The following is a 27,022-nucleotide window of genomic DNA, read 5'->3' as shown; positions in this document are numbered from 1 at the left end:
TCTTCCAGAGTGAGCGAATATTGTGCAGCGTGTTACAGGTTGAAATCATAATTAATTTTCGATTTAACGCTTTCGTGACTGCAGGGATTCATATTCTTGGTTCTTTCGGTAAAGTCACGCAGAAGGGAAATAATGAAATAATAATAAAATCTTGTTTAAATAAAATATTTTTATATATTTTTTATTTTATTATTTCCCTTCTACGTGACTTTACCGAAAGAACCAAGAATAATTATTTAGCTCATTATAGTTGTTGGAAGGACGCTACTGGAAACACAGCGGAGATGCTTGCGCACATTGGGGAGCGAATGAAGGCGGACGGCGGATGAGAGCAGGTTGGAGCCATTTGAAAAACTTAACTCAATAAAGAAGAGCAATTAACCTAAATTAAGAGCGCTTGCAATCAACGCACATCACCTGCTGTTACGTGACGGACCTTGACGAAGAATATGAAATGCGTCAAGCGGCGTGGACGAGCGCACGCTCGGAATTACGCGGAGCAACAGGAAGAGGAATGCGTGGATTAGAGAGCGAGAGGCACCGTATTGACCGTCAAGAGGAGTTAAGTTTGCTTGTGCAGCAACACCACGTCGCTTGGAGGGACGACGGCCGAGACAAACGGTTGAGCGACAAGCAGAGGGAACGTTTCCCGAGTGGCGCGACCTCAACGGTTCCTCAAATCGCCGGCGACACGGATCGCTCCGTGCCAAGCAGAGCCGGGAAGATCAGCCAATCGGGTCGCTTTGTCAAATAAAAAGCGCGGCAGCACACGTAGGAAACAAAGATGAGAACGGACTTTTCTTCTGTTTTGTCTCAAAACACTTTTCCTGCTGTCCGATTCGTCAAGCGATCGAGCCGATAATCGGTTGCGTACTCGCTCACGTCAATCATTGCAGAGGCCGGCTCCAACGCCAACTCCACACGGGCAGAGGAGGCGGGGGGGGTGAGAGAGCGTGGCCGACATTTGCGACGAGCGGGGCCCGGGCGCGGCCCTGCCTCGCCTGGCCCACGCAGTGTGCATAATAACTTGTGACTAATGTCATTTATTATTTAGCTGCCACGATATATTAAAGGCCAAAATAGGGGGAGCAATTGTTTCCCTCTCTGCCCTAACATATTTTGTCAGCGCACATCACAAGCGACATTACTCATAGTGTGCGTCACGTTCGTATCAAATTTCCTTTGGCTTTGTTTTCGCGAGCGCTGCAATTATACTCCGTGCCGAGCGCTACCGTTTTGTACCTTGGCCGAAAGAACTACAGCCCCCCTGCCCCCCCCCCTCTCTCCCCCGCAGTGCTGGCGCTCGCCTTTACCATCTGGGTGAGCGCTGGCAACCGTTGCACTTGGCTTGCGGTGGCACGGCCCAGCGGTGGCGCGTATGCCGCTTGTTCAGAATCAGAATCTTTATTTAGACTGGAGGAATCCGATGAGCTCTGAAACTCTTTTTACAGATGTCCAGCAGGGGCACGGGGTCAGTTGCAGAGGATATCGCGGTTCGAGCCCAGGGACCACTCCGGTTATTACCGCGTACCGTGCAAACCATTCGACTTGACGCCAAAGATCCCCTGACCTCATTCGAAAGACGTGTGCCGTCGTCACGGTCAAGATGTGGCCAAGTATTAAAAAGCTGCTCGCAAATTGCTTTAACGGGGGATATCCGCGCGCTAACCTCGTCCCCTACCAGTGGCCTGTATCGGTGGCGCGAACACCAAATCTACGGAATTATTAACATCGTAAACCATTATTACGGCCTGCTGAGGACTGCCAACGCAGAGGAAGCCAGTCCTCATCTGCCAAGCTGTCGATACGCCCACTGGGAAATATCGATCGCGAAGACCTGGCGGATAAAATATTAACTTGTTCCTCCGTACGGCGAAAGCTCCATTTTTTTAAACACGTTTCCCCCTCTTTTATTAATGTATTCATGTAGATTTTTATTTTTTTATAGGCAGACCCAGGGTGCCCAGAGCACATACCCATACGTACGTCAAGAGCGGACAATGCAGTTTATTAAATTATTCATCTCTCCCCATGAAATTTACATCAGCTCTCGCTGCCGCTTTACGGCGCATGGGTCCGGCAAACCGTGACCGGATTGGAGCTCCAATCCATGTGGGGAATATGGCAAATCCACCACAGGATTCCTCGGGGGTCACATCAGACCCGTGCCTACAGACCTCCCCCCCCCCACCCCGAGTTCCAAGCCCTGCCGTGATGATGTCACCGTCAGCAAGGGATCGCCCTTGCTGGTCAATTGCATAGCTAATGTCATTTTTATTAATCTGGGACAGGTTTGCCGGGCCTCAAGGCTACTTGTATAGAGGGACATAAAAGTGTAATATTCAGCCAATTCATTTAAAATGTATGATGTGATTTATTCATCCTGGAGAGCCTTGCTGAAGACACTTTTTAAGGAGGGTCCTGCCAGATGTTCGCAGTGGGAGGCGGGCGATGTTATAAAATGAAATCCCAATTGCGTAATGAGCAGCTTGAGTCTTCAACATTGGAATGTTTGGCGAATACCAGTGACGTAGTTTTTCTTTCAGCCATGTGTCGTATTTACCCAGGAAAGCCTCAGCAATCCTCAAGGCGCTTTTGCAGGTGGCTCTTGCATTGAGGTTTCGAGCCAATTTTATTTTACTGAGACTTCTAATTCACGCGGGAGGAAACTTAAGAACCCGGCAAACAGCCACACAAATGGTGAAATATGACCCAGAGCTCCACACACACTCAGCCCATCGCTGCATCGCTACCATTTGCCTGGCAACACCGCAGCAACAGTGGCTCTTGGGAGTTGCACCCGCCTCCACGCCAGCGAGCAACCCTTGCCTCCAAAGCGCTGGATCGCCTGGCTGATACCGTAAAGGAGGTACCCCCCCCACCTGCTCCCCCCCTCTGCGTCGCTCCACCTTGCATGGGATGGGATGTCTCATTATCTTTCAGGGGGGGGCAGAGGGGGATGGGGGGGGGGGATTTGGGTTGTACCACGTGTTTTTTTCCGTTAGGATTACGCGTAACGACATTGCCCCACCCCCGACTGCGAAAACTTGGCAAGACCCTCCTGAAACAGGAGAGCAAGTGTAATAAACAATGATAACAATGCTTCAATATTTACATTACAAAACGGAATTGGCCGAACATCTTAATGCAGGACCCTCCTTAAAAAGACAGAGTCATCTTCCGGAAACTGAGCACAGCAGCTCCCTGAAAGTCGAGGGAGAGAACGTGAGCTGCTCCATTTAGTTCCCTGAAAGAGGCCCCGGCACATGGTGCAAAACGTTGGACGTCGTGCCAAACAACAACAACGCAAAGCATCCGAAAGCCGTGCAGTAGCACAGCTGCGAAAACCGAGGTAGCATCAGTTTAACAACGTAGGCTTTCGTCGCATGGACGCCCCATTGCTGAACCGTCTTGCCCAAGCGTGCATTTTGGTGCTGACAAATTGGCAGGAATTTATTTACCTGTGCAATTTTTGCTTTAACCCTTTATTTCTATTATTTTTATTTTAAGCAACTTTTTCGCTTCCTTGCTCTTATATCGTTGTTTTTCTCGAGCATCGTTTATTGATGCAACTCGCTTGACCCCCCTGTGCCCCTACAGAACGTCTGTGAAAAATTGCTTCATAGCTCATCGGATTCCTCCCACAATCTTCATAAAGAGTCTCATTCTGAAGCGCGAGTTCGCCTCGAGGAAGGACGCTTTAGCTGGCATCTGGGGGGGGGTAGGGGGTGAGGGGGAGGGCCGGCGGGCGGGCGGAGGAAGGTGCAGGGTGGGGGGCGGGCAGGGGGGGGGGGGTCGGGATTCTCACCGAGCGACGACACAAGCGGGATCATCGCCCGCGAGGCAACGCCGTGGAGCCCCGGGGATGTGTCGCGACTTGACACGGAGCGGCGGCGCAGTGAAGACACGCGCTGCCGTCGCTGCCGGACGCCTCTCACCGTTTAACGCCTCTCACTTTATCGGGCAGGTGACGGGCGCACGTTGGACCACATTTAGCTCTCTCGCAAAGGAAACCTAACGCCACATTAATTCGCAGCGGCACCCCCCCCCCCCCGCGTCAATCCACTGCTGGATCACGGCGTCGCCGTGTCGTGCTGGTCGTAGGGGAGCTTGTTGTGCGTACTTCAACACGATGTTCGACGCGAGCTGGCGGTCAAAGATGAAAGCACGTGTTAAGGCTACGTCGTCGTCACCATCAGACATTGGTCAATCCACTGCTGGATGAAGGCCTCCCAAAGTTGCCGCCACCTCTCAAAATCGGCGGACGTGCACTCGGACGCGCTCTACTCCTTGGCCACCACTCCGTTATTATTTTTGACCACGGGCCAATCGTCCCTTCGAGTGCCACGTACTATCTAAAACATTTAATCGAGTTTTAATTGTCAATTTAAATTTGGTGGTGGCGTTCAATGGCTTACCAGCGCAAAGCAGTAACCGCCTCCCCACCCATCCACCCACACTCTAGAGAATGACGTCGTAGGGTCTTCAAGGTCCACTTCACAAGCAGATGGCACGCTCCGGTAATTCGGCACACAAATTACCGCGCAGTAGCGGGAATTGATTAATAACCGTAATACTGACCGCAGAAACGAAGAACCAGCCAAACGTCGACATGGGGCCTCACAGGCAGGGCCAGCGAAACTGGCGTGCGGACGAAAGCCGGGGGGTGGAGGGGGGGGTGTAGGGGGTGGGGGAGGCTGTGGGAGGGTGATGAGAGAGGTGGGGGAGTGGTGGAGGGGGGGTGTTACCGCAGGCAGGCACGGCTCTCCGCGCTGGCACAGGGCGAGGAGGCACAGCGCCAAGCGCACCAGCGCAAGGTGCAGCGACGCGGGCATCACCGGAGGCCCCTCGCCCAGGTGGTGGAGGAAATTCAGCAGGGCCTCGCTCACCTCCTGCTCACGCGCCAGCCTGAGAACAGCGGAAACACACGCACGGCAATAATTATTTTTTTACAAAATATATATTTTTTACGAAACGAAATGATGGAACGTCTCGTTCCCAACGGTGGTGTCGGGGGAGAACGTAAAAAGTTTGAAACTTCAGGTGAGCGAGCGAACAAGCGAGCGAGTGAGCGAGGTCGTGCCGATGTTGACTGTGGCCAGCGTGAGATAATATTCCGTCCCTACAGAATGTCTCTGTGATTTTATCCTCGAGATAGAAATTCTATTTCGGCAATATGACTGCCCACTTCACCCCCAAGCCAAGGTCATTATACTACGATATAGGTGGGGTTAGGGTTACGAAAGAGGTAGGAGAGTGTGTAGAGTGGAGCAGAGTGAGATGAGAGGATGGAGGTGGGAGAGTGCGTGGAGAGGAGCAAAGCGAGATGAGAGGATGGCGGTGGGCAGAAGTGAGTCCGTGGAGGACCTTGAAACCCTCCCCCAAACTGCGACCCTGGATGAACCCTGCTGCTACGGGCTAGTGTGGGTGTTGGGCGAGAGTCACACACGGCCCGACGTGGATCTAGACACTTCCCAAGGTGGGCGGCGGGCTACATTAATAATGAACAATTCCAAATATTATTTATTGTAAATGTCTATAAAATACCAACTTTCGTGGGTCTCAAGATACGGACGATTGCTCCTATCCCCCCCACCCCTACCCCACATGGTAGACCACGGTGGGGGGAGATGGAGTGGGTGGGGGGGGCAATACCGATCGGCGTATGCCAGCGCGGTGAAGAGGACGGCCATCGCGGCAAGCTGGGCCGGGCGTAGTGTCAGGTCGGCGCGTGGCTCCCGCAGGAGCAGCAGGCAGTCGCGGGGGGTGGGCGCCACGTCCAGCAGTCCATGGGCCAACGCGTCCACCACCTCCCCTCCGTCTGCGAAGACAACGATCCCCCGTATAGTCACATTGAGGGCGAGTCGACCGAGCAGAGGCCCAGCACCGGTTTAGATATTTTTCCACTGATGTTAGCCGTGACCGGGAATCGAACTCGGGGTGTCAGGCTCGTAGAGCAGTGCACTAACCGCTGCACTGCCGCTCCCCAAACAAACAAAAGACAAAGATCCCCCGTATAGCCTTAGCAAACTGTTGGGGCAAGTGCTGTTAGTGGGAGCCTATGAAGGCCGGCACGGCACACGAGGGGGTGGATGGCCAGCACCACGCCCGGCCGCCTTTATCTCCCCAGTGGCAATGTTTACACACCTGACCAGGTACTCATTTGAGGCTGAGTCGACCTAGGGGAGGCCCAGGACCGGTTCAGATAATCGTCACAGATGTTGGCCGTGAGCGGGAATCGAACTCAGGTCGCCAGGTTTGCAGCGCAGCGCACTAACCGCTACACTACCACTCCCCATAATAGACACAGACACAGACACACACGTGGGCTCAGCAGTTGTAGACTCCATACAACGCGGTAGGCATTTAGGGAGCACTCAAAGGAGCTCGGGGAAGAGGAAGAACACGATCCGACCGGACATCAAACATCAACCGCTGGATGGCATGGAAGCCGCCTCAGTTGAAAGACGCAGCGACGGAAGACAAAATAAGCAGAGGCCATTGCCAATAGATGTCGGAGAAGGAAACAGACATGTCCTCAACGGTCTAAAACGCCAAGGGAACGGAAGAAGGGTCCATGTATGTATGTATGTTGAACTTCTTTTGCATCGTAAGCAGCCAAACGTGCTAATTGAAGGAAAATTGGCCTTAGTCCACTTCGACTGGTAGGTGAGTCAACGTTACACCGAACTTGACCTTTTTACCTTCTCATTGCGAGTCAAGTGCTCCAGCGTCTTTGCCACCGAGCCGTACATTTCATCGGCTTTATCCGATTAAAATAACATTCCGAATTCAATTATCCAATTTATACAGATTTCCTTTTACAAATTGTGTTAATTAGCAGCGCTGCATTTGCAAATGCGTTCTCAAACCCACTTTCATTGTGAATAAACTATTCAAAGGCTATTAAAAATGCAACATCTGAGGAAGCGGGGTGGCTCAACAGAGAGGGGGGGAGGGGGGAGTCAGAGGTGTTGAGCCGGCACCGCCTCGTGTCAATCAGTCGGCCTCCTGAAACGACTTCAACATCTTGTTCCGCGAAAGGCCGTTGCCTGATACACTGCTCCCGGTAATCGTTCCAAATGGGAAATGCATTTATCTCAAGGTTTTGAAGCCATTGGGCATGAGCGAAACAGCTCAACTGGCAAAAAAAGTCTACAGAACAAAGATGCTAGAATGTTCCGAGAGAGCGGCCGTCCCGATACAAAACATTACGGATTAATCAGTTTGTAAGCGTACGACGCTCTTGTCAATCCACTGCTGGATGACGCCCTCCCCACGCCGTGCGGGTCGTGGGTGGGGGGGGGCGTTCTTTGACCAGTGTTCTCTACTCTTGTCAGCGAGGGTTGGTGGAGGTGGGGGGGAAGCACAGACATTGGGAGGATAGCAGTTACAGTGCAACAGTGGAGTTTGTTACACTGCCCTCTTCTGCCCGCGATGTAACCCCACAGCCGACGGGAATGGAGGTCGCGGGTTCGATCCCGACGCCTGACGCCCGTATATTTGGAGTTTGCGTGTCTCTCTCCCCGTGGTGGCGTGGATTTTTTTCTCTGGGTCCTCCGGTTTTTCCCTCCACATTTATGAACATGCATCTAGATTATTTAGATCATTTTGCTGCTCTATATTTCCACGCGATAAGCACATCAAGACCACAAAGTGACACGCTGCTTCGTTGAGCTATCATTGGTGGCCAGTTCGCTTCTGAAAAAGGAGCTAATTGTTCAGTGCACTTCACCTGGTAAGATATAACACGTAGGCTTTCGCGACCAATATTGTTCATAATCAACGATTTTTGGGTTTAGATCGCGTTATTTATAAATGTGTCGTAACCCTCCACCACCCGACACGGCCAATCAGTAAAAAAGTGTCACGTTGACAAAAGACAAATAGTTCACTGCTTTAGCCCACCGGTGTGTTGAAGCGTGAAATTACCAGCGAAACGTCGTACTCAAATTGTAAATGTTGTGGTTTCACGCTTCAACACACCAGTAGGCTAAAGCAGTGAAGAATTTGTCTTTTGTCAACGTGACACTTTTTTACTGATTGGCCGTGTCGGGTGGTGGAGGGTTACGACACATTTATAAATAACGCGATCTAAACCCAAAAATCGTTGATTATGGTAAGATATACTTTGCACTCTCCACAGCGTTTTGTATTGTGTGTTGTTGTACCGTTCAGAGCTGCCCCTACTGGACAATATGGGAATAGAGCTTCATAGCTTATCGGATTCCTCCAGAATAAATAAATATTCAGATTCTAATTCTGGCAACCTGCTTGTGCGTGGTGATCATCCACGTCCAAGCGATATCCAGGCTCAACCCTGCTTAGCTTCCGGGGAGCGACAAGACCGCGTGGTTCGGCCGTAGGTGGCTCGTCATATTATTTACCGTCGATTGGGAAACGTTAACAATCACGCCGCTCCGGGGGGTGGGGAACTGACACCGGCCACTCGTAGTAAAGCAAAACTAGAAATAATGTTTGCAAATCAACACGATATCCGCCAACGCTCGTCACAAAGTGACTCGATCGCCGGCGGCAAAGAGGCTGGAACGCCTACGCCCGGGACGGGATTTCTCGCCGTGCGATGCGGGCAATGCGCGCGCGCACATTCGCACGCGCGCAGACGCTGCTGAGAAAAACCCTCCCTCCCTCCCTCTCTCCTCCTCCTCTCCCAGAGGATCAGCCCCGTGGCACGCGTCTGCTGCCCGCTCAAATTACGGGATGATTGGTGTTACTCGCGCTGAGCCTCGTCGTCATCGTAAAAAAAAAAACGCGCGCCGGGGGAATTCCCGTGGAATTTTAAAAAGCCCCGTCCGTCGTCGAACAGGCGCGTCTTGTCTTAATGGCCGCTTCCTACGAGTACGGTTTTTGACAGTCGCACGCGCACTCCTTAAGCACGTTGCAGCGTCGATGATTTGCCGTTCAACCGGCCCCGGTGCCTGACTTGTCACCGGCGAGCGCCGTCGCGCGTTTTAGCTGAAGACGTTAAATCGACCGGCGGAGGGCGTACGTACGGCTAAATTCAAATAAAATGCAGACTCGATGGTCATTATGGGGAGAACGTTACTCCCTCATATGGCAGTGCGGAGGTTGAGGAACAGGGCTGCCACCTACAGGGCTGCCCTCTACTGCGTGGACAGGTCACTCGGGAGGGTTCTCAGATGTAGCTCTGTGACATCGGCTTCAGCGGACCGCTCTCTCGAGCGCGCTGCTCCGCAGGAGATCCCAACAGACGCTGGGTCTCACGACGTGCCACCCCGACGGCGCAGGGCGGCGCTTACCGGCTAGCGGTGCTTGCGGCGGTGGCGGCGGCAGCGTCGGTGGAGAGGCTTCGTTGGCCAGTAGGCCGAGGCTCATGCACGTCCGTAGCAGGAACCTGGAGCAGGCCTGGTTCAAGGCGTCGTCCCTGCGCAACACCACATATGCACGCACACACGGCGGGTAGGGCGGTTGTCGCTGGATCGCCTGTGCGGCTGAGACAGGATGAGGCGCGTGCCGACACCGCTGCCGCTCGTCCGCCCGTGGCAGTGCCAATCGCGCACTCCTCATCTCCGCGCGGTTTGCTCAGGAGCCGACGCGTAGAGGGATTGTTCGGTATTTATAGCGCGGGCTCAATCAAAATCAGCCACAAACATCTGAATGCTGAGCAGTCCTGAATGGGCCTCGAGATTGTGCGAGGCTTTACTGGAGATGTGGATATAATTGCAATTTTTTTATTGGGTAATAAAAATGTTTATTACGGCACCAATTAAATGTTTCGACACGAGGAGGGACCCAGAGAAGACTTCGTGCGGCTGATGACGACATCAGCGAAAATACACACGGTAAAGAGCATGTGATGTTTGGGCCACTAAGCTCAATGGGAAACTCCCACAATCCCACGCAAGCTTGACTTGAGTGCGCTCAAGCAGCACAGTGTTATCCTGCTGCTCGAACACCCCACTGGTGTGTACGATGATTCAACAGCACAGCCAAATTCGCAGCGTGATTTTTGCGTAACATTTTACTTTAAAGAAACAAGTCACGTCTGCTCCTCAAGACGCGACCCCTGACCCCCGGGCCCGACCCTGCCAGCTGACAGGGACAGCTGATGTTTACCTTGGACCTCGGCAGAAGGCAGCCTTCACCTCCAGCGTGGCTCTGATGAACCCGCTGCTCGCTGCGGAGTACGACAGCACAGGAGGCGGCGATCAGCAGCGCGGACGCTCATGGAGGCGCCCGTTATCTCTGTGGTAATCCCCGCCGGGGCCCAAAGCCACTCGTATCGGCTACATGCACGATCCGAAACAGCGCCGCCAGACTCCTCGCGCTCACCGTAAGCAAGCCAGAGCACGTTGCCCAACACTCACATCGCTCCACCGGCTCCAAATCCAATCCCCCCCCATCAATTTCGAGATTGCATTCAGTCTTCAAGATCCTCCACGGACTCGCTCCTGCCAAACTCTCTTTTCTCATCTCACTCTGCTCCCCTCTGCACGCTCTCCGACCTCTCCCCACTCATCTCACTCTGCTCCCCTTCACACACTCTCCTACCTCTCCCCTCTCATCTCACTCCACTCCCCTCTACGCACTCTCCTGCCTCTCCCCTCTCATCTCACTCCACTCCCCTCTACGCACTCTCCTGCCTCTCCCCTCTCATCTCACTCCACTCCCCTCTACGCACTCTCCTGCCTCTCCCCTCCCATCTCAATCTACTCCCCTCCACGCACTCCCCTGCCTCTCCCCTCTGAGCTCAATCTACTCCCCTCCACACACTCTCCTACCACTCCCCTCTGAGCTCACTCTACTCCCCTCCACGCACTCTCCTACCTCTCCCCTCTCATCTCACTCTACTCCCCTCCACGCACTCCCCTGCCTCTCCCCTCTGAGCTCAATCTACTCCCCTCCACGCACTCTCCTACCACTCCCCTTTGAGCTCACTCTACTCCCCTCCACGCACTCTCCTACCTCTCCCCTCTCATCTCACTCTACTCCCCTCCACGCACTCTCCTACCTCTCCCCTCTCATCTCACTCTACTCCCCTCCACGCACTCTCCTACCTCTCCCCTCTCATCTCACTCTACTCCCCTCCACACGCTCTCCTACCTCTCCCCTCTCATCTCACTCTACTCCCCTCCATGCACTCTCCTACCTCTCCCCTCTCATCTCACTCTACTCCCCTCCACACACTCTCCTATCACTCCCCTCTGAGCTCACTCTGCTCCCCCCCACACGCTCTCCTACCTCTCCTCTCATGAGTGGGAGGTCACTCATTCCCCTTTGCTGCCCCCCACAGTCTGGAACTCCCTTCCCCAGCCATACGTGCTGTAGACTCCCTGCCCCCTGTTCAACGCCTTTATCTGCTCCTCTGCCTATTGCTCGCTGCCTCTCTATAAAACACATACGCCCACCGTTCCAGTACCATGTTTCGAGATGCGGTCGCATTTGAACGACACATAAATCCACATTGCATTTGTTTTATTACGTCTGTGCAATTTGTATTCAGAGTCTAAAGAGCTCTTGAATAACACTCATCTCTGTTATCTCTTTGGCAGTCGTGAGCCAAAGTGATTTTTGTCGCATATGTTATATAACGAAGAGGGGGAGGGGGGGGAAGGTCATGATTATGCATTAATTCTTCATGTAAGAACAATTATATAATTCATTATAGATCTTATATAAGTATGTACATAAGAGTAAAAAGCCGAAAGATCGTGAGTGCCGGGGCATGGGTGGAACTCAGCTCCATAGGCAGCCCTGCACCAATGGGTGGAATTCCCCCTTCCCATTGGATCACGGGGATATTCATATTTTGATATGAAGATCTGATATAAATGTGAATCAGGCGCGCACGTGCCGCTCTCAGCAGTGATGTGTGGAGGTTCACCACCCACTCACCACTCACCCGCTGGTGGGGGGCAAGTGGGGGGAGGGGGAGAGGTGCGGTGTGCGGGGGTGGGGGGGCTTGCGCGACAAACGCAGAGGCAGTGGCACTTAAGCCAGCCCCGACGTGGGGCGCGTGAAACTGCCGAGTGTTCACTTTCGTATCGAGATACATCGCAATGATAACACCACCCTGCTAAGCCGCTGCGCGACCAGGAGTCATAACAGCCGGGCAAGTCGAGACGCTACCCACGGGACGAGGTGGGGAGGGGGGGGGTCGCTACGCAGGGAGGGCGCAGACGCCACTCCACGCATCGATCCCCGAGTCATCCATTCTGTAGAATCACAGGCGCCGAGAGTCTGTGATTCTACTAGGCCCAAACGGCCAAAAATGCCAAGCGGTCAGCAACAAACGGTGCTACTCTGTGAAGGTTGTAATAAGTGAGAGTGAATACATTGCTCGTGGTTTTTAGCAAAGGTTGTGAAGAGTTTGGGGGAGTGAGTAGGTGTTAAAGAAGACGGCGGGGAGGGAATTGCAGAGTGGCGCAGAGCGAGGGATGGAGGAGGAGGGTTGTGACCTGCAGTAGTGCGTGTGGTGGCCTAAAAGCAAAATGGCTCGTGGAAAACCACGCATACCACCAGAGCCTCACGCTGGCACAGGTCAGATATGCCAGTGGGAAAAAAGGGAATTTGGAGGAGAGACGCACTCCCTTTCACGCACCGTGAAAGGGAGTGTGGGGTGCAATCTTGTGCACTTGAGTTAGAAAAATAAAATCTTATTTTCCCATAGGTGTGGATTTGTTGTGTGCTTAAATTGAAGACGGAATGCTGGGGGCATGTTTTCTTTTGCTTTAAAACTCAAATTTGGAAACCCTTGAGAATAATTTTGCTGTAATTTTGCGTCGCTATCTTACGCCTTCAGTTGAGTCGGGACGTAGCAAACACACTCTTCCTGGTCACAGCCACCGGGCGCTCTTAAGTTGCTGCGAATTGTCTCACACCCTGCGCACGTCACGTTAAGTTACGCGGGAGGTGGCGGGGGGGTTACGTAAGATTGCCGTGCTCTAATGGTCAGCAGCTCGTTCGGGCTGTCGATTTTAATCCATCTACGGGCGGCGCGGCGGTTAACAACAATGGTGCAAGTTTCTTAAGTAACCCATCCCACCCCGCCACCCCCCCCCCCCCCCCGCTGCCTCTGTCCATCCAGCATTATAAGCGAGTACACCAGAGTTAGTCTGTGACCGGCAGGTCACGTGTGGGTATAGTGTGGGAATCCCCACCTCTTCGAAGATGTGTGGCCACCGTGGAAGAGCTGACAAAATACCCTCTAGAGCAGTGGTTCCCACCCTGTGGTCTGCAGACCACTGCTGATCTGCAAGCCCATGGGAAGCTGTCTGCAGCACTGTTGCAGATGCTTTGCTTAAGAGGTATTTTAATGTTGGAAAAATATGTCATGGTTGCGTGGTGATCTGCTGTTAAACAGTCCACGGGTCTATAGACATAAGGAACCACTGCTCCGGAGGAACTCTCCAAAGCTCCATCTAGTGGAGGCCTTTCCTGGAGCATCGGTGCGAGCTAGAAATTGCAGGGCTTTTTACACGGGACTGTGTAAAACCCGGGTGCGGCACCGGTCCTGAAATAGAGCGGGTGATTGGGGCGATGGAGGGGATGGCACGGGTGATTGGGGCGATGGAGAGGATGGCACGGGTGATTGGGGCGATGGAGGGGATGGCACGGGTGACTGGGGCGATGGGGGGGATGGCACGGGTGGTTGGGGTGATGGGGGGATGGCACGGGTGATTGGGGCGATGGAGGGGATGGCACGGGTGATTGGGGCGATGGAGGGGATGGCACGCATGATTGTGATGATGCGACAAAGGGGTAAGGGTGGCAGACGTACCCAGCTTGGCAGAGAAGTAGCGCATGGCAGAAGGACACAGCTGGTGTTGCTCATCGAGGCACGTGAACAGGGCGAGCGCCAGCGGCTTCGATGGACACGCGTCATACATCCTCTGTGCGTGAGCCAAGGGCACAGAGAAAAAAACATTTTTAGACGTACATAAAATTATTAAATAAAGTAACATAAACCACCACCACCACTGCCCCCCACCCGGCCACGCACTCGCCCCCTCTGCGACGCGGTGCCAGGTCGCACGACGCTTGGCAACAACACCGGCCTGGCACGAGCCACGGAGACAAGCGGTACGGAACCGGAAGCCACTGCGGCACGAGCAAAGTGCTGCGTCAACGTGCGCTGCCTGCTGGCGTGCCCGCCAGTCCACCAGGTGTGTCCACTCACCCACCGGCATGCTCACAAGATCTCCCCCCCACCCCCCCGAGTCCTCACTGGACCGCAGGGTTGCCCATTTTCCCACCGACGTGTCCGCTGGCGCACCGGCGTGTGCCCGATAGCCCACGAGCGTGCTCACCAGATCCCCCCTCGCCATGTTCACACTGGATCACTGGGTTGCCCACTAGCCCACTGGCATGCTAATCAGCCATAGGGAGAGCCCACGAAACCCATCGACATGCTCATTAACCCACACGTGTGTCCACTATCCCACTGCTGCGCTATTCAGACTGCAAGCGGTGCTCACTAGTCCACCTACGTGCTCACCGACCCAACAGCATGCTCGCCCATGCACCAGGGACGCTCACTAGAGCACCACTGCTTATAATTACATTGCCAGCGGTCTCGCTATGCCATTAACCCAGCCAGCGCGGTCGTGAGATGGCGGGTGGGCGGGCGGGCGGGCGGGCTCTCACCCATAATGCCACGTAAACCCCAGGAGCCCAAGTTTAATGGGCTCCTGGGATTTTTCCCTGTTTAAGAAATAAACACCGCTGGATGACGCGAGTTCGGCAAGGGCCCATTGGTCCATTTTACTACGCGAGCAGCAACCTCCACGTGCCGGGTGATAAATGAAGCGATTACAAAGCTGATGTATGCCACGTCGGGATATTTTGACTTATTGACATATCCCGCCAAGTCGATATTTAGTTTGGGTGATATTTAAATCAAAAATATCGGGTTTTTAAATGTCCCCAGATATTATCCCCAAGTCACATGACCCTCTTGAGCCTGATGACGTGATAATTTATTTTATCACGTCCGTTACAATCTGGCCGTCATTATTTTTCATTAAGAATTTTTTTTTTAATCGTTATCTTGTATTATCAGCGGCGTTTCAACGCATATATAACTATTACCGGGCCGTTATAAAGGTGACAATGTTGTTAATTCATTGCGCGCTTAAACTTCATATTAAACTGGGAAAATATATCGCCGGTATTAATAAGCCCTGGCATCAGCTCGTGTGAAGGCTCCAGATATACTTTCGTTTCGCAAACACCGTGAGAAATGGCGACGGCTTGGAGATGCCTGCTGATAGCAGTAGATAGACCACGGCCGATGAGGACTAAACAACCACCACGCCAGAATGGCGACGTAGCATCATAACAGAGCGTTCCGCTGGATACGCCTTTCACCAAATCACCAGGATTGCGCCTGTGAAAGCTGGGAGGTCGAGAAGGGTTGAGCCTGGATAGCGAGTAAATGAGTGATCACACGCATTTCTAGGTTGTTATGGGCTGCTGTGGGCAGCCGAAGGGCAGTGATGGAAATCCCACTGTTTGCTGTGCCGTACTCGGCTAGCACGTCTATGCTCCCGATCTTCACCAACCCCCCCCCACTGACCAGCGTGGTGCAGCGGATGGGCAGCAGGGCCGTAACGTGAACGCGCACCGAAGCCTCGTGCCCCTTAATCGAGCACCGGAGGGCACACGCGCGCACCGAGACACACGTGTGATGCAATCTGACAATCCCACCAAGACACGAGCACCGAGTCGTGATCGCTCTTAATGCTCCATTGTTGGCAAAAGGTGCGAGCTAAGCAGTCTTGGTTTCCCGCGGAGGCGGGGTGTAGGCAGGCTCGCAATTACATTCGGAGCCGCCATGGCCTGCACAGCATGGGGAGGCCCTCATCCAGCAGCGCACCGACAAAACGGCCGTGCACGTACGTGCACACGTGTGCATTACATTGGATGCAGCGTGCACGCGCACGCGCGCGGCTTCACGCGGGCGCGCGAGACGGACCGCATGCGTCGCGCATAAAAAGACAAAATGGCCCGGCGATCATAATGGGCGGCTCTTTAAAGCCCGAGTGAATAATTCCTGCGCAAATTGGCCGAGCGCCGTCCGTCGTTATTATTGCTTCACGTGGATCGGCCTCTCGTCCATCACGGGCTGCGGCCCGCGACATCCATTCCGCGGGCCGCTCGAGCTCGTCGCAACGATGATGCCCACTAGCCGCCCCGAGGGATTCATCATCGCAATCGTCCCGTCGTTCCACGGAAAGAAAAAAAAACGAGGTGGGGTGGATTTTATTCCAGCGGACGGAAAATGTACCGCCCGCCGGGGAATACGAAGATAATGCCTTGGAACTTTTTCCCCCCGCTATTTTATGCCAACCGTGCTATGGGCATCACGTCGTGAGACGAAGATTTGATGAGGAACTCTCGCAGAGCGGTGCAAGCCTCCGTGCTAAGAGAATGATCCACAGAAACGGATGCCACAGAGCTAACTCTGTGAGATGCCTTCAAGTGACCTCTGGTCCACACACGGTAGGGGGCACCACTTTTACCACCTGCCCTTGCTCAGGAGAGTAATGTTCATAGCAAGACAGTTAAAAGCGATACTTTGAATTGGAAAATTGTGTGCAGAACTACAGGGTGCTTCAAAATATTTTTTTAACACTTACATGGAACTATCGTTTTTAATGGAAAAATAACGGATAATACACTGTATGTTCATCGCTTCAAAAAGTCAAAGAGTCTCCATTTGTTCGCCATCATTGTCAACACGTGCCTGGAATCTCCTCCAGGTGGTCTCCAGAGCCCGGAGGCACATTTCTTGTGGTGTCGTTGCAAATTCTCGGAAGTGTTAAAACATTGTCTTGAAGCACCCCGTAAATGAAATATAATGGTTACAAATTATTTGAAGCTGCTGCATTGGTTGTGCTGCGCAAGCAGTGCCCTAAGTCAATGGCCCTGCTTTATAGCAAATTATTACGTGCTACGAGAATGGGCCATTGCCCAAAACGTCACCTCTTAAATATTATTTTTTATATTTTAAGGCCACGGTGGTATTGACGGACGTTTAGAGTTTTTTTCCGCGCAGTCGCTGGTCACCGGGACAAGCAGCACCCAGTTTAACCACAGGCGGCTGAAACCAGGATTCGAGCCGAGGGTCTCAGGAAGTCGGCGGTGTGAGCTCGGCACTCCGACAACGTCTGAGCCAGCCGGCCACCTCGCTGCCAGCTTCCTGGTCCTATTAACCATCTTCATCGTCACCTTCACCGTTATGTCTTCTTACCCTCTTGCCTCCCCGCTTTGCATCCCCACTCCAATGCCTACCCTCCAAACGTTTCCCATAATAAAAAGTATCAATGCGCACCTCAAACACACCTGTCAAGCACCGTGAGATGCGGTGACACCGAGACACTTCCTTATAACCACGTTGTATTGTACAGAGCGTGTCCTCATATCCCAGGGTCTTCATAATGATATTCTCAAGTGTTGGCTCTTGACCCGCAAAATAAACTCTCTCTCCCCCCCCCACCACCGTCCAACTGCCACTCAACAGAAGGTGGGGGCCCCCTACCAGTGCCGTAGCTATTGAGTGTGCAGGTGGTGTGACTGCACCGAGGGGGCCCACAGGCTGAAGGGTTCCAGGCACCCAGGCTATGAGGAATAGGGTGGGGTTTAAAACTGTACAGGGGAGGGCCACGTTTTATTCCTCGCACCAGCGCCCGTGCCAACCGCACTATGTCACTGTGGACCATAGACTTGGAGAAGGCCCATATACTCACACAGGACCCATAGACTAGCAAAGGACCGTCCCTGTACCATGGCGACGGGGATGCACGTGGAGTCGCAGCCGCCGACCAGTGCCCACTCCAGCTCCTTCGCGGAGCCGAGGTCTCCGCGCCCGCCCGGCGCCGCAAACCGGTTCTCCCGCAGCAGAGGCTCCGAGGAGCACTTCACCACCAGCCTGTGGGGATTGGGGGTCACGAGGGGTCACAGAGACACTGGGCCACTACGTACAAGGGCAGCCCCACGGATGGACGAGAGATGCATCCGAGCCAAGTGGAATCTGCCCATGGAGCAGTGATTGGTGCTCTATAGCCAGCCGCGGTCCACCATCACGCACAGCCTTCTCCTTGGGCATGGTAAGAATCCCCCAAAATTCTGGCTCGAGCGCTACGGGGAATTAGGGGCTGATTTTGGCGAACAACAATTTCCCAAATAAGCACCAGTTCATTTGTATTATTATGATTATTAATCAGTATATGTTTTTTCCACGTTAATATACTTAAGGGGTTTTAATACAGTTGGCCACTGGCTCATGTACGGAGCATGGTTGACTACGTACGGCACGAAAGAAGTTCAACATACATACATCATGAAGTGGCGGCATGTGACGTGCAGACTTTATTTATAGTGTCAATGCCACAACGATGGTGGTGTTGGTGGGGTGGGGGGAACGGATGTGTAAGGTGGGGTGGTATTGCTTTCTAAAGTGTCGCGACACAAGCCACAGATGAACGAGGGTGTAAAAAAAAATGACTCGTGCAGAGGAGCATGGGTCGGTGCGGCATGCGTGTAAAAACTCGGAGAGATGAGTCACAGACACGCGCGGCGGCAGCGCAGCCCCGAGACGTCTGTCGCCTCTAGCCGCTGAGAAACACTCGCAGACTCAAGCGGCACCGATCGCCGCAGGGATCGCTGGCGGCTTACAGCGAAGCCACGGTCCCCCTTGTCGATTCATTCACGTTCGGATTCCCCCCCCCCGCCCCAATAAGTGAACCCCTTTCCCCTCCCTCTCCTCTTCCTTTCCTTCAACCATCTCCTTCTACCCCTGCCCACATATCTTTCCTGTCCTTTTCCGAGATCACCGCTGAGGAATTACAAAAATGAGGGCTGACAACGGACGCAGCGCCGCCAGCTCGTCTTAATAGACGGCGGGAGCACGGCTCGTGATCTATCGACCCGGCGGCCTCCCGGAAGCGAGAGAAGAAGACGGTGCCACAAAATCGGATGGACTGTGCCCCACAACACGACTCCAGGGGGAGCGTCCGGAGTCATCCGTCATCCAGCAGCGGACTGAAAATGATTGTCAGCGGGTAGCGGCAGCAGCAGCGGTGGCGGTGTGTACGCCGCGTAATGCGCACGCCGCGCCGAGCTGAGATTTCAATTCCGTTTTAATTCACGTAATTAAGCAACCCCTTGTTTTATTCCCGCTGGATGCGGCCGACGCAGCTAATTGAACAAATGACTGAGATCAGGCATCAGGACAAAAGCAGCACTTAAAAAATAAAAGCCCTGCAATTATGAAACATTAAATGGGGATTTTTTTTTTGCTTGCTATGCCGCACGTCTGAATTTTTTGGTCGCGCTCCTAATTTGGAGGGAGGGTTTTTTTTAGGCCAGAGAGCGCGGGGGCGCTGACTTATGCCGATGCCGTGGACAGGCCCAAGTGGCGCAGGAAGAGCGGCGGCTATCCGGCCATCTGGGTACGAGCACGCCAAAATCTAACCGGGGAGCAAAGCCAACAAACAACGATGGGGGTTTAGAGGAAAGGGCGCTATAGCAGATAAGCAAATACAATTCAAATGCATAATCGGGCAAGATTAGAAACAAATATATATACGTACATACAGTGGCCGCATGAGGCATAAACTAACCCGGCAAAAGCTTAGGGAACCAAAGTAGCTGAAGGGGCCCGCGGATTCAAACATAAAATAGGAGGGCTTCAATTATGAACCCAAATTGAAATCCTAATAAATGTCACAAGCTAATTAAAATGGATGCCAATTAATCTATCTCACCCGCGCCGTGCCTGCATCTCCCTTCCCTCATCTCTCTACATCTGTATCTCTTGTGTCTAAATCCCTTATGTCACTTCATCTCTCTCTCTCTTACCTATATAACCATTCTGTCATCTCACTAAAATTTTATGAATTGAAAGAGTGGGGGAAGGGGCTCCCAAAAAATGTTTCTGCTTAAGGCCCCTCAAATGAATGAGCACTGCCACTGCATATACGGTATATAAGAATACCGCAGTGGTGTTATGGTAGGCACAGTTAACTTGCAATACAAAGGCTGACGGGTCAATTCGATCCTCGGCACGATAATTTGTCCACCCAGCATGAATGCCTACACCAGCCAGTCAATCGGCAGGCCACGTGCGGTGGCGTAAAGTGTGGGTACGCCCATCTCTTCCAACGAGGCTGGTCGACGTGGAAGAGTAGGCCAAGTACCCGTAACCCCCTCGTGTCCGCTCGAGTGGAGGCCCCTTCCGCCGGCAATGTACTGGGCAAGCAATAGCAGGGCCGCACCTTAACTTGTTTGTAACTGTTGAGGGACAGACGGTTATCTTTGTAGAGAACTAGGGAGAGTTGTTATCTAACGGTGCTGTGATGAGCAGAGGGAGGCGCGAGCGCGGATCGTAGCGGTCGCGGCGGCGTTGACAAGAATTAAATCACGGCAGCGGCGGCGCTGGCGGCAACAGAGGGCGTGGGCGGCGCCGGCGCCAGGCCAAGGGGAGCGCCGGGGGGTCGACTTGGAGGCCGTCCCAATTGGCCGCGGAGAGACGTCCCATCCCCCCCGGGGGGCCGCGCCGAGGGCCCGCCGGCATGGCGCTGATGGATTCGGCCGCCACACGGCTTCGCCAACTGCTTGCTCTCTCTCTCTCGCCGGCGCGTGCGAATGTGCGCGTATGTGTTGTGCGGGAGCGGTAGGGTAGCGGTAAAGTGCGCTGCTCTACGAACCCGGCGACCCACGTTCGATTCCCGCTCAAGGCCAACACCAGTGACGATCCGGTCCTGGGCCTACCCTAGGTCGACTCAGCCTCAAATGAATACCTGGTGAAATGTGTAAATATCGCCACTGAGGAAACAAAGGCGGCTGGGCATCGTGCTCGCCACCCACCCCCTCATGCGTCGTGCCAGCCGTCATAGTTTCACACTTACAGCACCTGCCCCAACAGTCTGTTAAGGCTATACGGGGGATCTTTGTCTTTGTACGTGGGAGTGCGTGCGTGTGTATGAGCGTGTGTGTGGGTGTGGAAGTGCGCGTGTGCGTGAGTTTGGTGTGCATGAGTGTTCACAGGCGCTTTTATGCATTTGTGCGGGTGTGTGCGCGCGTGTGTACATCCGTGCAACTTCCACACACACACGCGCGTGTGCGCACGCCGCAGTCTACTCCATGGCCGATTGTCTAAAAGCGTCGCGGGAGGCAGGAGACTTGGTCAGCGTTGCGGTAAAACGCTCGCCGTTGCCAATTTCGGTCGGCTCTCAAGAGGCCGGGGAAATTAAAAACAAAGCAGAAAAGCAAACGAAGAAGTAAGAAATAAAAACCCCTCCCTTATGATTGCCAGTTTGGTATGCCAGACCCGGGACATGCGCACTGCAAATTCAAATAAATTAGTTTGGTTGGGGTGGGGTGGAGCAATGGGGAAACTATTAGGGGGGTGCAGTTGGAGGGATGAGCGAGTGACCGTGATTGACAGCCCAAAGACCAAGAGGCTGACAATAACCTGGACAAGCAATTGGCCATAGCCCCAATTGTGACACCGCCACTGCGCTGTCTGCATCGCTACCGAAGCAGCAAACATCACCGAGTGGATTCAAAATGAAATATTGCAGCCATTCTCAATCCACCAATGGATGAAGGCCTCCCCACGCCGCGTCGGCCGCGGACGGTTTTGGAGCACACCCTGACCACACTCGTCAGCGATGATGGCGATGGCAGGCGAAGGAAAGGCCGGTCCTGATATCACTCGCCGCTCGCCTTATAACCGTGGCCGAGAATCGAACTCGGGTCGCCGGGTTCATTGCGCGGCGCGCCAGCCGGTGAGCCACCGCTCCGCCCCCCCAACTACCGGACCGTCCAGAAAAAACCGGACCCGGCGGCGAGGCTACGCTCGCTGCCGCTCCGTTCTTACGAGGGACGTGTTGTGCGAGAGAAGCAGTGGTGCATCACAAGGTCACGTGTCCCGCTCGTTACCTGCACGCGCTGCAGAAGGCCTGCAGCCCTTGGATAATGCACAGCTCCGATACGGATAGCTTTGTCTCGCCCTCGGCGCGCTGAACGGGTGGGAAACAAAACAGACAGACGGACAGCACATTGAGGATACTTTTTGTTTGCACACAAAGCAGGAGACACCCAAGAATGGTGCAGTTCTCGCAAGACAGACGTTAGCTGTTGATCACAAGGTCACTGCTGCCTCTGCCTAATGGCTCCCCCGCGCTACGGGGACTCCCGCCTCTCCCAATACGTGTGGCCAATGTGGAAGAAAAGGCCAAAATATCCTCCGAGAGGAGCTCTCCTGAGCAGAGGCTCTTTTGCAGGCAGTGGCGCCAGCAGGCAATTGCGGGGCTGAACCTTTGCCTTTTACCGCTTTTAATAAAACTGTTGCCGGGGAGTGTGACCGTGGGGACGTGGGTGCCCGTGTTGTTACCCGAGGCCCATTCAGTGCGCCGCGTGAGCCTTGTGGCTCACCATTACTTCCAGCCCCAGACCACGCCGGGGTAATTTAGCGGCTTGTCGCGTGCGCCGTGGGAATCAATATAGTGGCGGAAAACAAAAAAAAATTGTATATATATAAACACCAACACAAGAGCCCCCTCTCGCTTGAGTTTCACCTTTTATTGACGCCTTTGGTTTCTCCAGAAAAGCCTCGCCGAGTCTCAAGAGTCCTCTTCAAGAGGGTCCTGGCTGCATTGCGATGCTGTTCAACCAATTTCATCTCATCGAGTGTTTTGGTGTCGTGTGGGAGGAAACCCGAGCACCCGGATAAAAGATCCAGTCATGCATATCACGGGGATTGACGCTCTAAAACTGCAAACAGATAGATTCAAAGTGGAAATTTGTATAGTTTATCTGTATGATTGGTTTTGGAAATGGGTTTGCGGTCAACGGGAGTTTTAAAAACGGCACGCTGGCATGCACGCTTTTGTGTCTTTCACAAATCTCGATGCCAGAGGACGCCACCTCACCCGTGGACCCCCCCACCAAAAAAACAAGATCGCAGCACCACACTAATCATTCACAAGTAACGCTAAATTAAGGCGTCGGTGTGATGCGTACCACGCTGTGTGCGGCGGACATGCGGTGGCTCAAAGGAGGAGAGATCTCCCGCAGCATCTGCAGGAGGGCATTCATCAGCTCCTTCAGCTCCGTGTAGGGCACTGGTGCCACCAAGTGGCAGCTCCTGACCGCAGACAGCCCGACGCATGGAAAACGAGCGGCACAGGCAAACTTTACAACTGAGCAGTGGCGCACACGAAGAAAATATTAATTCGCCCCTAGACAGTGGTGAATTGGTAGTGCGCTGCACGATATTAAATCTGAAAACCTAAGTTCGATTTACGGCCATGGATCACGGCGGTGCCGAGCAATATCTAAAACGGTGTTGGGCCCCCACTGACCAGCGTGGTGAAGTATAATAAAAAAAAACATGACTGACACGGGCGGAGGCCTTTTATCCAGCAGTACATTGACAAATAACCATATATTATGCATCATCATCACCGGCCATGACCGATCCACTGCTGGATGAAGGTCACCCCAAGCCACCGCTCTCTCTCACGTTGCTGCGATGTGAAAGAATCCACAAGCACACGGCGTGATTTCGTTGCTCCATCTCCCTGGCGGGTATTTATGAAAAATCTCAGAAATGGTCTGTGATATGCAAGGCCTGTCTACAAGTGAAGCTGTGAAGGGTGCAACTACCCCTCCCTCTCCCCACCTCGACCCCCAGACCCCGGGTGAGCCTCGGCAACCAACGCCGCACGGCATCACAATCTAACGTTCTCACAAAGCGGTTTAATTTTTAATTCGCTTTCTTCCCTTAACGTTAGTTTAATTAAGTAGGCCTAATGGCCCGCGAACCGTTTAAAATGTCACAGCGCCGACGCTGAAACGCCCTGCCGAAGCTAAACAAAAATCACGACACCTTGGGGAAGGTCCCGAAAAATCTCGCGACCTCCGGCATCGCCGCCCGGCGAGAGGGAACAACGGGCGAACCGCCACTGCGTTCCGTTCCCGCCAGCGATCGCGGTCGTGCTCACGCAGACTCCCGCCGAAGGATCCCGAGAAGGACAACCATCGCGGCAGCCACGTGACCGTCCTCTACGATCCAGCGTCCCGGGGCGACGGGCACCTCCAGGGGTCAGCGTCAATATCGACAAGGGAGCACTGGGTTTTTCTTGTTTACTGGTTTTAAATTTGAAGTGCACGCTAATTTGTTTTCACTTTCAACGAATTCACCGGAATGTTATTCCAATTGCGCAATCGGAATAATGTGCTTTTGCCCAGCGTCCGTCCGGAATTGGAGGCAGAACATCACCATCTTTGTTCGAGATTTATCTTCACAGAGAGATATCTCCATTGAAGAGAGATATCTTCATATCTTCTTCATGGAAGATATCTCTCTTCACAGAAGATATCAAATAACTAATTACCCTTCTAGTGATCAATTTTAGCTATTGGCCTCAGGGGTGCTGTATTTTCCGACGCACACAGAACCGAGGGGACTGCTCATCGTGTGGCAGTCAAGCTGTGATTTAAGTTTTCGATTCTCAAAGCTGGAATTTTTTCGACGCTAAATGAAAATAAAACCCCTTATTTTGTGAGTCCATTCTTGATCGGGATGAGACCATCAACTTTGAGAACATAATTTATTCACGGACACCTGGATTTGAACCCAGCCTCTCAGTGGTGTCGGCCCGCTCGACTGACCACTCAACTACCAACACACGCCTGTGTTGTTACTACCAATGCATGCGTGTCGCCTAAGAGAGAGGAACGGCGTCAAAGCTGCTTTAGCGTGAGCTGGCCATGTGGCTTAGGGGGCTGATGCAACGTCAGAGCACTGAGGCGGCACCACTGTGATCCTGAGTTCAGATCTGGGCAACCACCCGTGATTCAACCGGCTTCTCAAGGGTAGCGAGCCGATGGTCTTGGTGCAGTCACCAAAGACTGAACCAAACAATACGCTTTCGCTTTGATTGACGGGCGACAAACACCTGGACATCCGAGCGCGTGAGAAGGCGCCGCACCACCTGGTGTGGGGTATACAGGTGATTGAAGCGACCTCAGAAGTACTATTCGTGATGTCACCTTCCACGGGCCCTGCCCTAACGTGGGGGTGGTGTCGTACACCGAGTTCGGAAACGTAGCTCACGACAACGTGACGCCTGTGCGCAAATTACAACAATTGGCAGACTAATGCCCCAGGTGAAGTCTCAATTGCTTTGCTTTGCAAATGAGACTTGTCCTGGTCTCTTGAACTATCGCATGGTTAAACAACAAACGTAAAACTATAATTCGGAAAATACTAAAAATAGTCAAATTCCAGGTATTTAAGAGAACACAAGCGAAGGATAGAGAAGCAGCCAAGGTAAGAGACACGCGCAAGAGGACAACCGCTGCACACACACGGAGCAGTGAAATCATCTTGTACGCAGGTGGTGAGTAGATTGCCTCCATTAAGGCTGATGTCGATTACTGTGGCTGTGTTGTGGTTGTAATGATGCCGTGTGTGTGTGTGTAATGCTGTTGTAATCGTAGGTGTTGTGCGGTCAAGGGCAAGGGCTTGCTTTGGGTAAAGGGTTGGGGAATCGTGCCGGAGAGTACGTCGACCGTGGAGACGGGAGCGTTGAAATCAGGTCAGGTGGCGCCGTGAGACCATGACTGACGGTGATGGTACGGTGCGGGCATTCATCCAGCAGTGGATACATCACAGCTGATCACGACGACGCGCGACAGCTCTCAGGGATTGCGACATTCGCAGTAATAGCGAGAGAATTCGGCGGAGGATTCGGGGGACGGGAGGGAGGGGCGGAAGTCCTTTATCCAGCAGCTGATCGATCCACCGCTGGACAAAGGCCTCCCCGACGAACGATGACGGCGCTGACCTGAGGAAGGAGGCGAGGGCGCAGGCGGCCACGGAGCACACGTCCCTGTCGGCGGCCGTGACGCCGTCGCGCACCACCGACAGGCACAGGCAGTACGTGCTCCAGCTCGGGAAGATCTTGATGCTCGCCGGCTGCCTCTGCAGCATCTCGGCGAGCAGGGAGAAGCCCTGCTTCTGGGCCTCCACGTTCACGAGCTTGAGCAGGAACTGCAGGCTCCGCAGGACGGGTTCGATCCCTGCTCACATGGGCAGGGGGGGTGGGAATTGGTGGGGGCGGCGGGGGGCACACGTCGCAAGCGCGGCCGGCACGGTGTCACTCCATGGCCGGGGAGGGAAGGAATACAGAAAAAACAGGTGCCAGATTTGCAAACTGATTCGTAACCGACGATACCCCTCCACCCGCCCCTGCCCACACTGGATGTTTGTGAGTTTTTGTCATTTATCCCATAATTCCTGCGTCAAACGAGCATCGAGACGGTGCACGTCTCCTGTTCCCAGTCCTGAGCTTGTGGTGGAAAACTCCGCATTTCCATGGCAGGGCCGAGTGTTTGCGTACGACAACCACTCTTTACTTCCCCACAAATTAGTAAGCGTGGCCTGAATCGAAAAGGGTGAGACCAAATGACCCGGAATGCGCCGCATCAGATCTGAACCTCGAGAGCTTAGCTGGATGGCACCTGCATAGTGCATGGATGGGTGACCGCCGTGTATAACAGACATCATAGGCTGCAGGCCTACGTGGTCGGCAGTAGAAAGCAGTGCTGAAAATGCCATTGTTGTAATGTACTATACTCCCGCACATGGAATATGAACCCCCACGACCTGCTTGGTGTGGAAAGGCCCTCATACAGGAGCAGAACGATTGACACACCTCCATCTGAGCAACATCTTCGCCATCTGACTTTTTTTTATTTGAACACGCACGCCTTTCCCAGACATCACTATGAGCTGCCTCTGAATTCCAAATCGGTCTTACACAGGACACGGGGCTCAAGCTTCAAGTGTATATTGTTTAACCAGTGAGAACTCAGGAGGCCAGGGTAGCGTCTCCTTTGCCAGAGTGACCAGGGGCATTAGTCTGCCGGTAGGGGGTGAAGATTGCTTCACCAGGTGAGAACTCAGGAGGCCAGGATAGTCAAATTTGCAAAAATAACCAGGGGCATTACTTTGCCAGTAAGA

The 27,022-nt window shown here is 53.4% G+C and overlaps 1 protein-coding gene across 1 annotated transcript in view; it reads right to left on the bottom strand.

Annotated features, from left to right (window-relative positions):
• MEI1 (meiotic double-stranded break formation protein 1) overlaps window positions 1-27,022 on the bottom strand; it is an 88,769-nt gene that overhangs the window by 44,495 nt on the left and 17,252 nt on the right. Inside the window, exons 11-20 of the mRNA XM_078861864.1 lie at window positions 25,845-26,079; window positions 23,014-23,137; window positions 21,931-22,010; window positions 17,770-17,914; window positions 13,763-13,874; window positions 10,099-10,159; window positions 9,282-9,406; window positions 8,271-8,273; window positions 5,656-5,821; window positions 4,749-4,908 (exon numbers count right to left, since the gene is read on the bottom strand). Coding sequence (XP_078717990.1) covers window positions 4,749-4,908; window positions 5,656-5,821; window positions 8,271-8,273; window positions 9,282-9,406; window positions 10,099-10,159; window positions 13,763-13,874; window positions 17,770-17,914; window positions 21,931-22,010; window positions 23,014-23,137; window positions 25,845-26,079 — 1,211 coding nt within the window. The remainder of the gene's footprint in view (window positions 1-4,748; window positions 4,909-5,655; window positions 5,822-8,270; window positions 8,274-9,281; window positions 9,407-10,098; window positions 10,160-13,762; window positions 13,875-17,769; window positions 17,915-21,930; window positions 22,011-23,013; window positions 23,138-25,844; window positions 26,080-27,022) is intronic.

Source organism: Lampetra fluviatilis, chromosome 1 (genome assembly GCF_964198595.1).
Source record: "Lampetra fluviatilis chromosome 1, kcLamFluv1.1, whole genome shotgun sequence".
Lineage (NCBI taxonomy): Eukaryota > Metazoa > Chordata > Hyperoartia > Petromyzontiformes > Petromyzontidae > Lampetra > Lampetra fluviatilis.
This window is presented reverse-complemented; position numbering and strand designations above follow the sequence as displayed.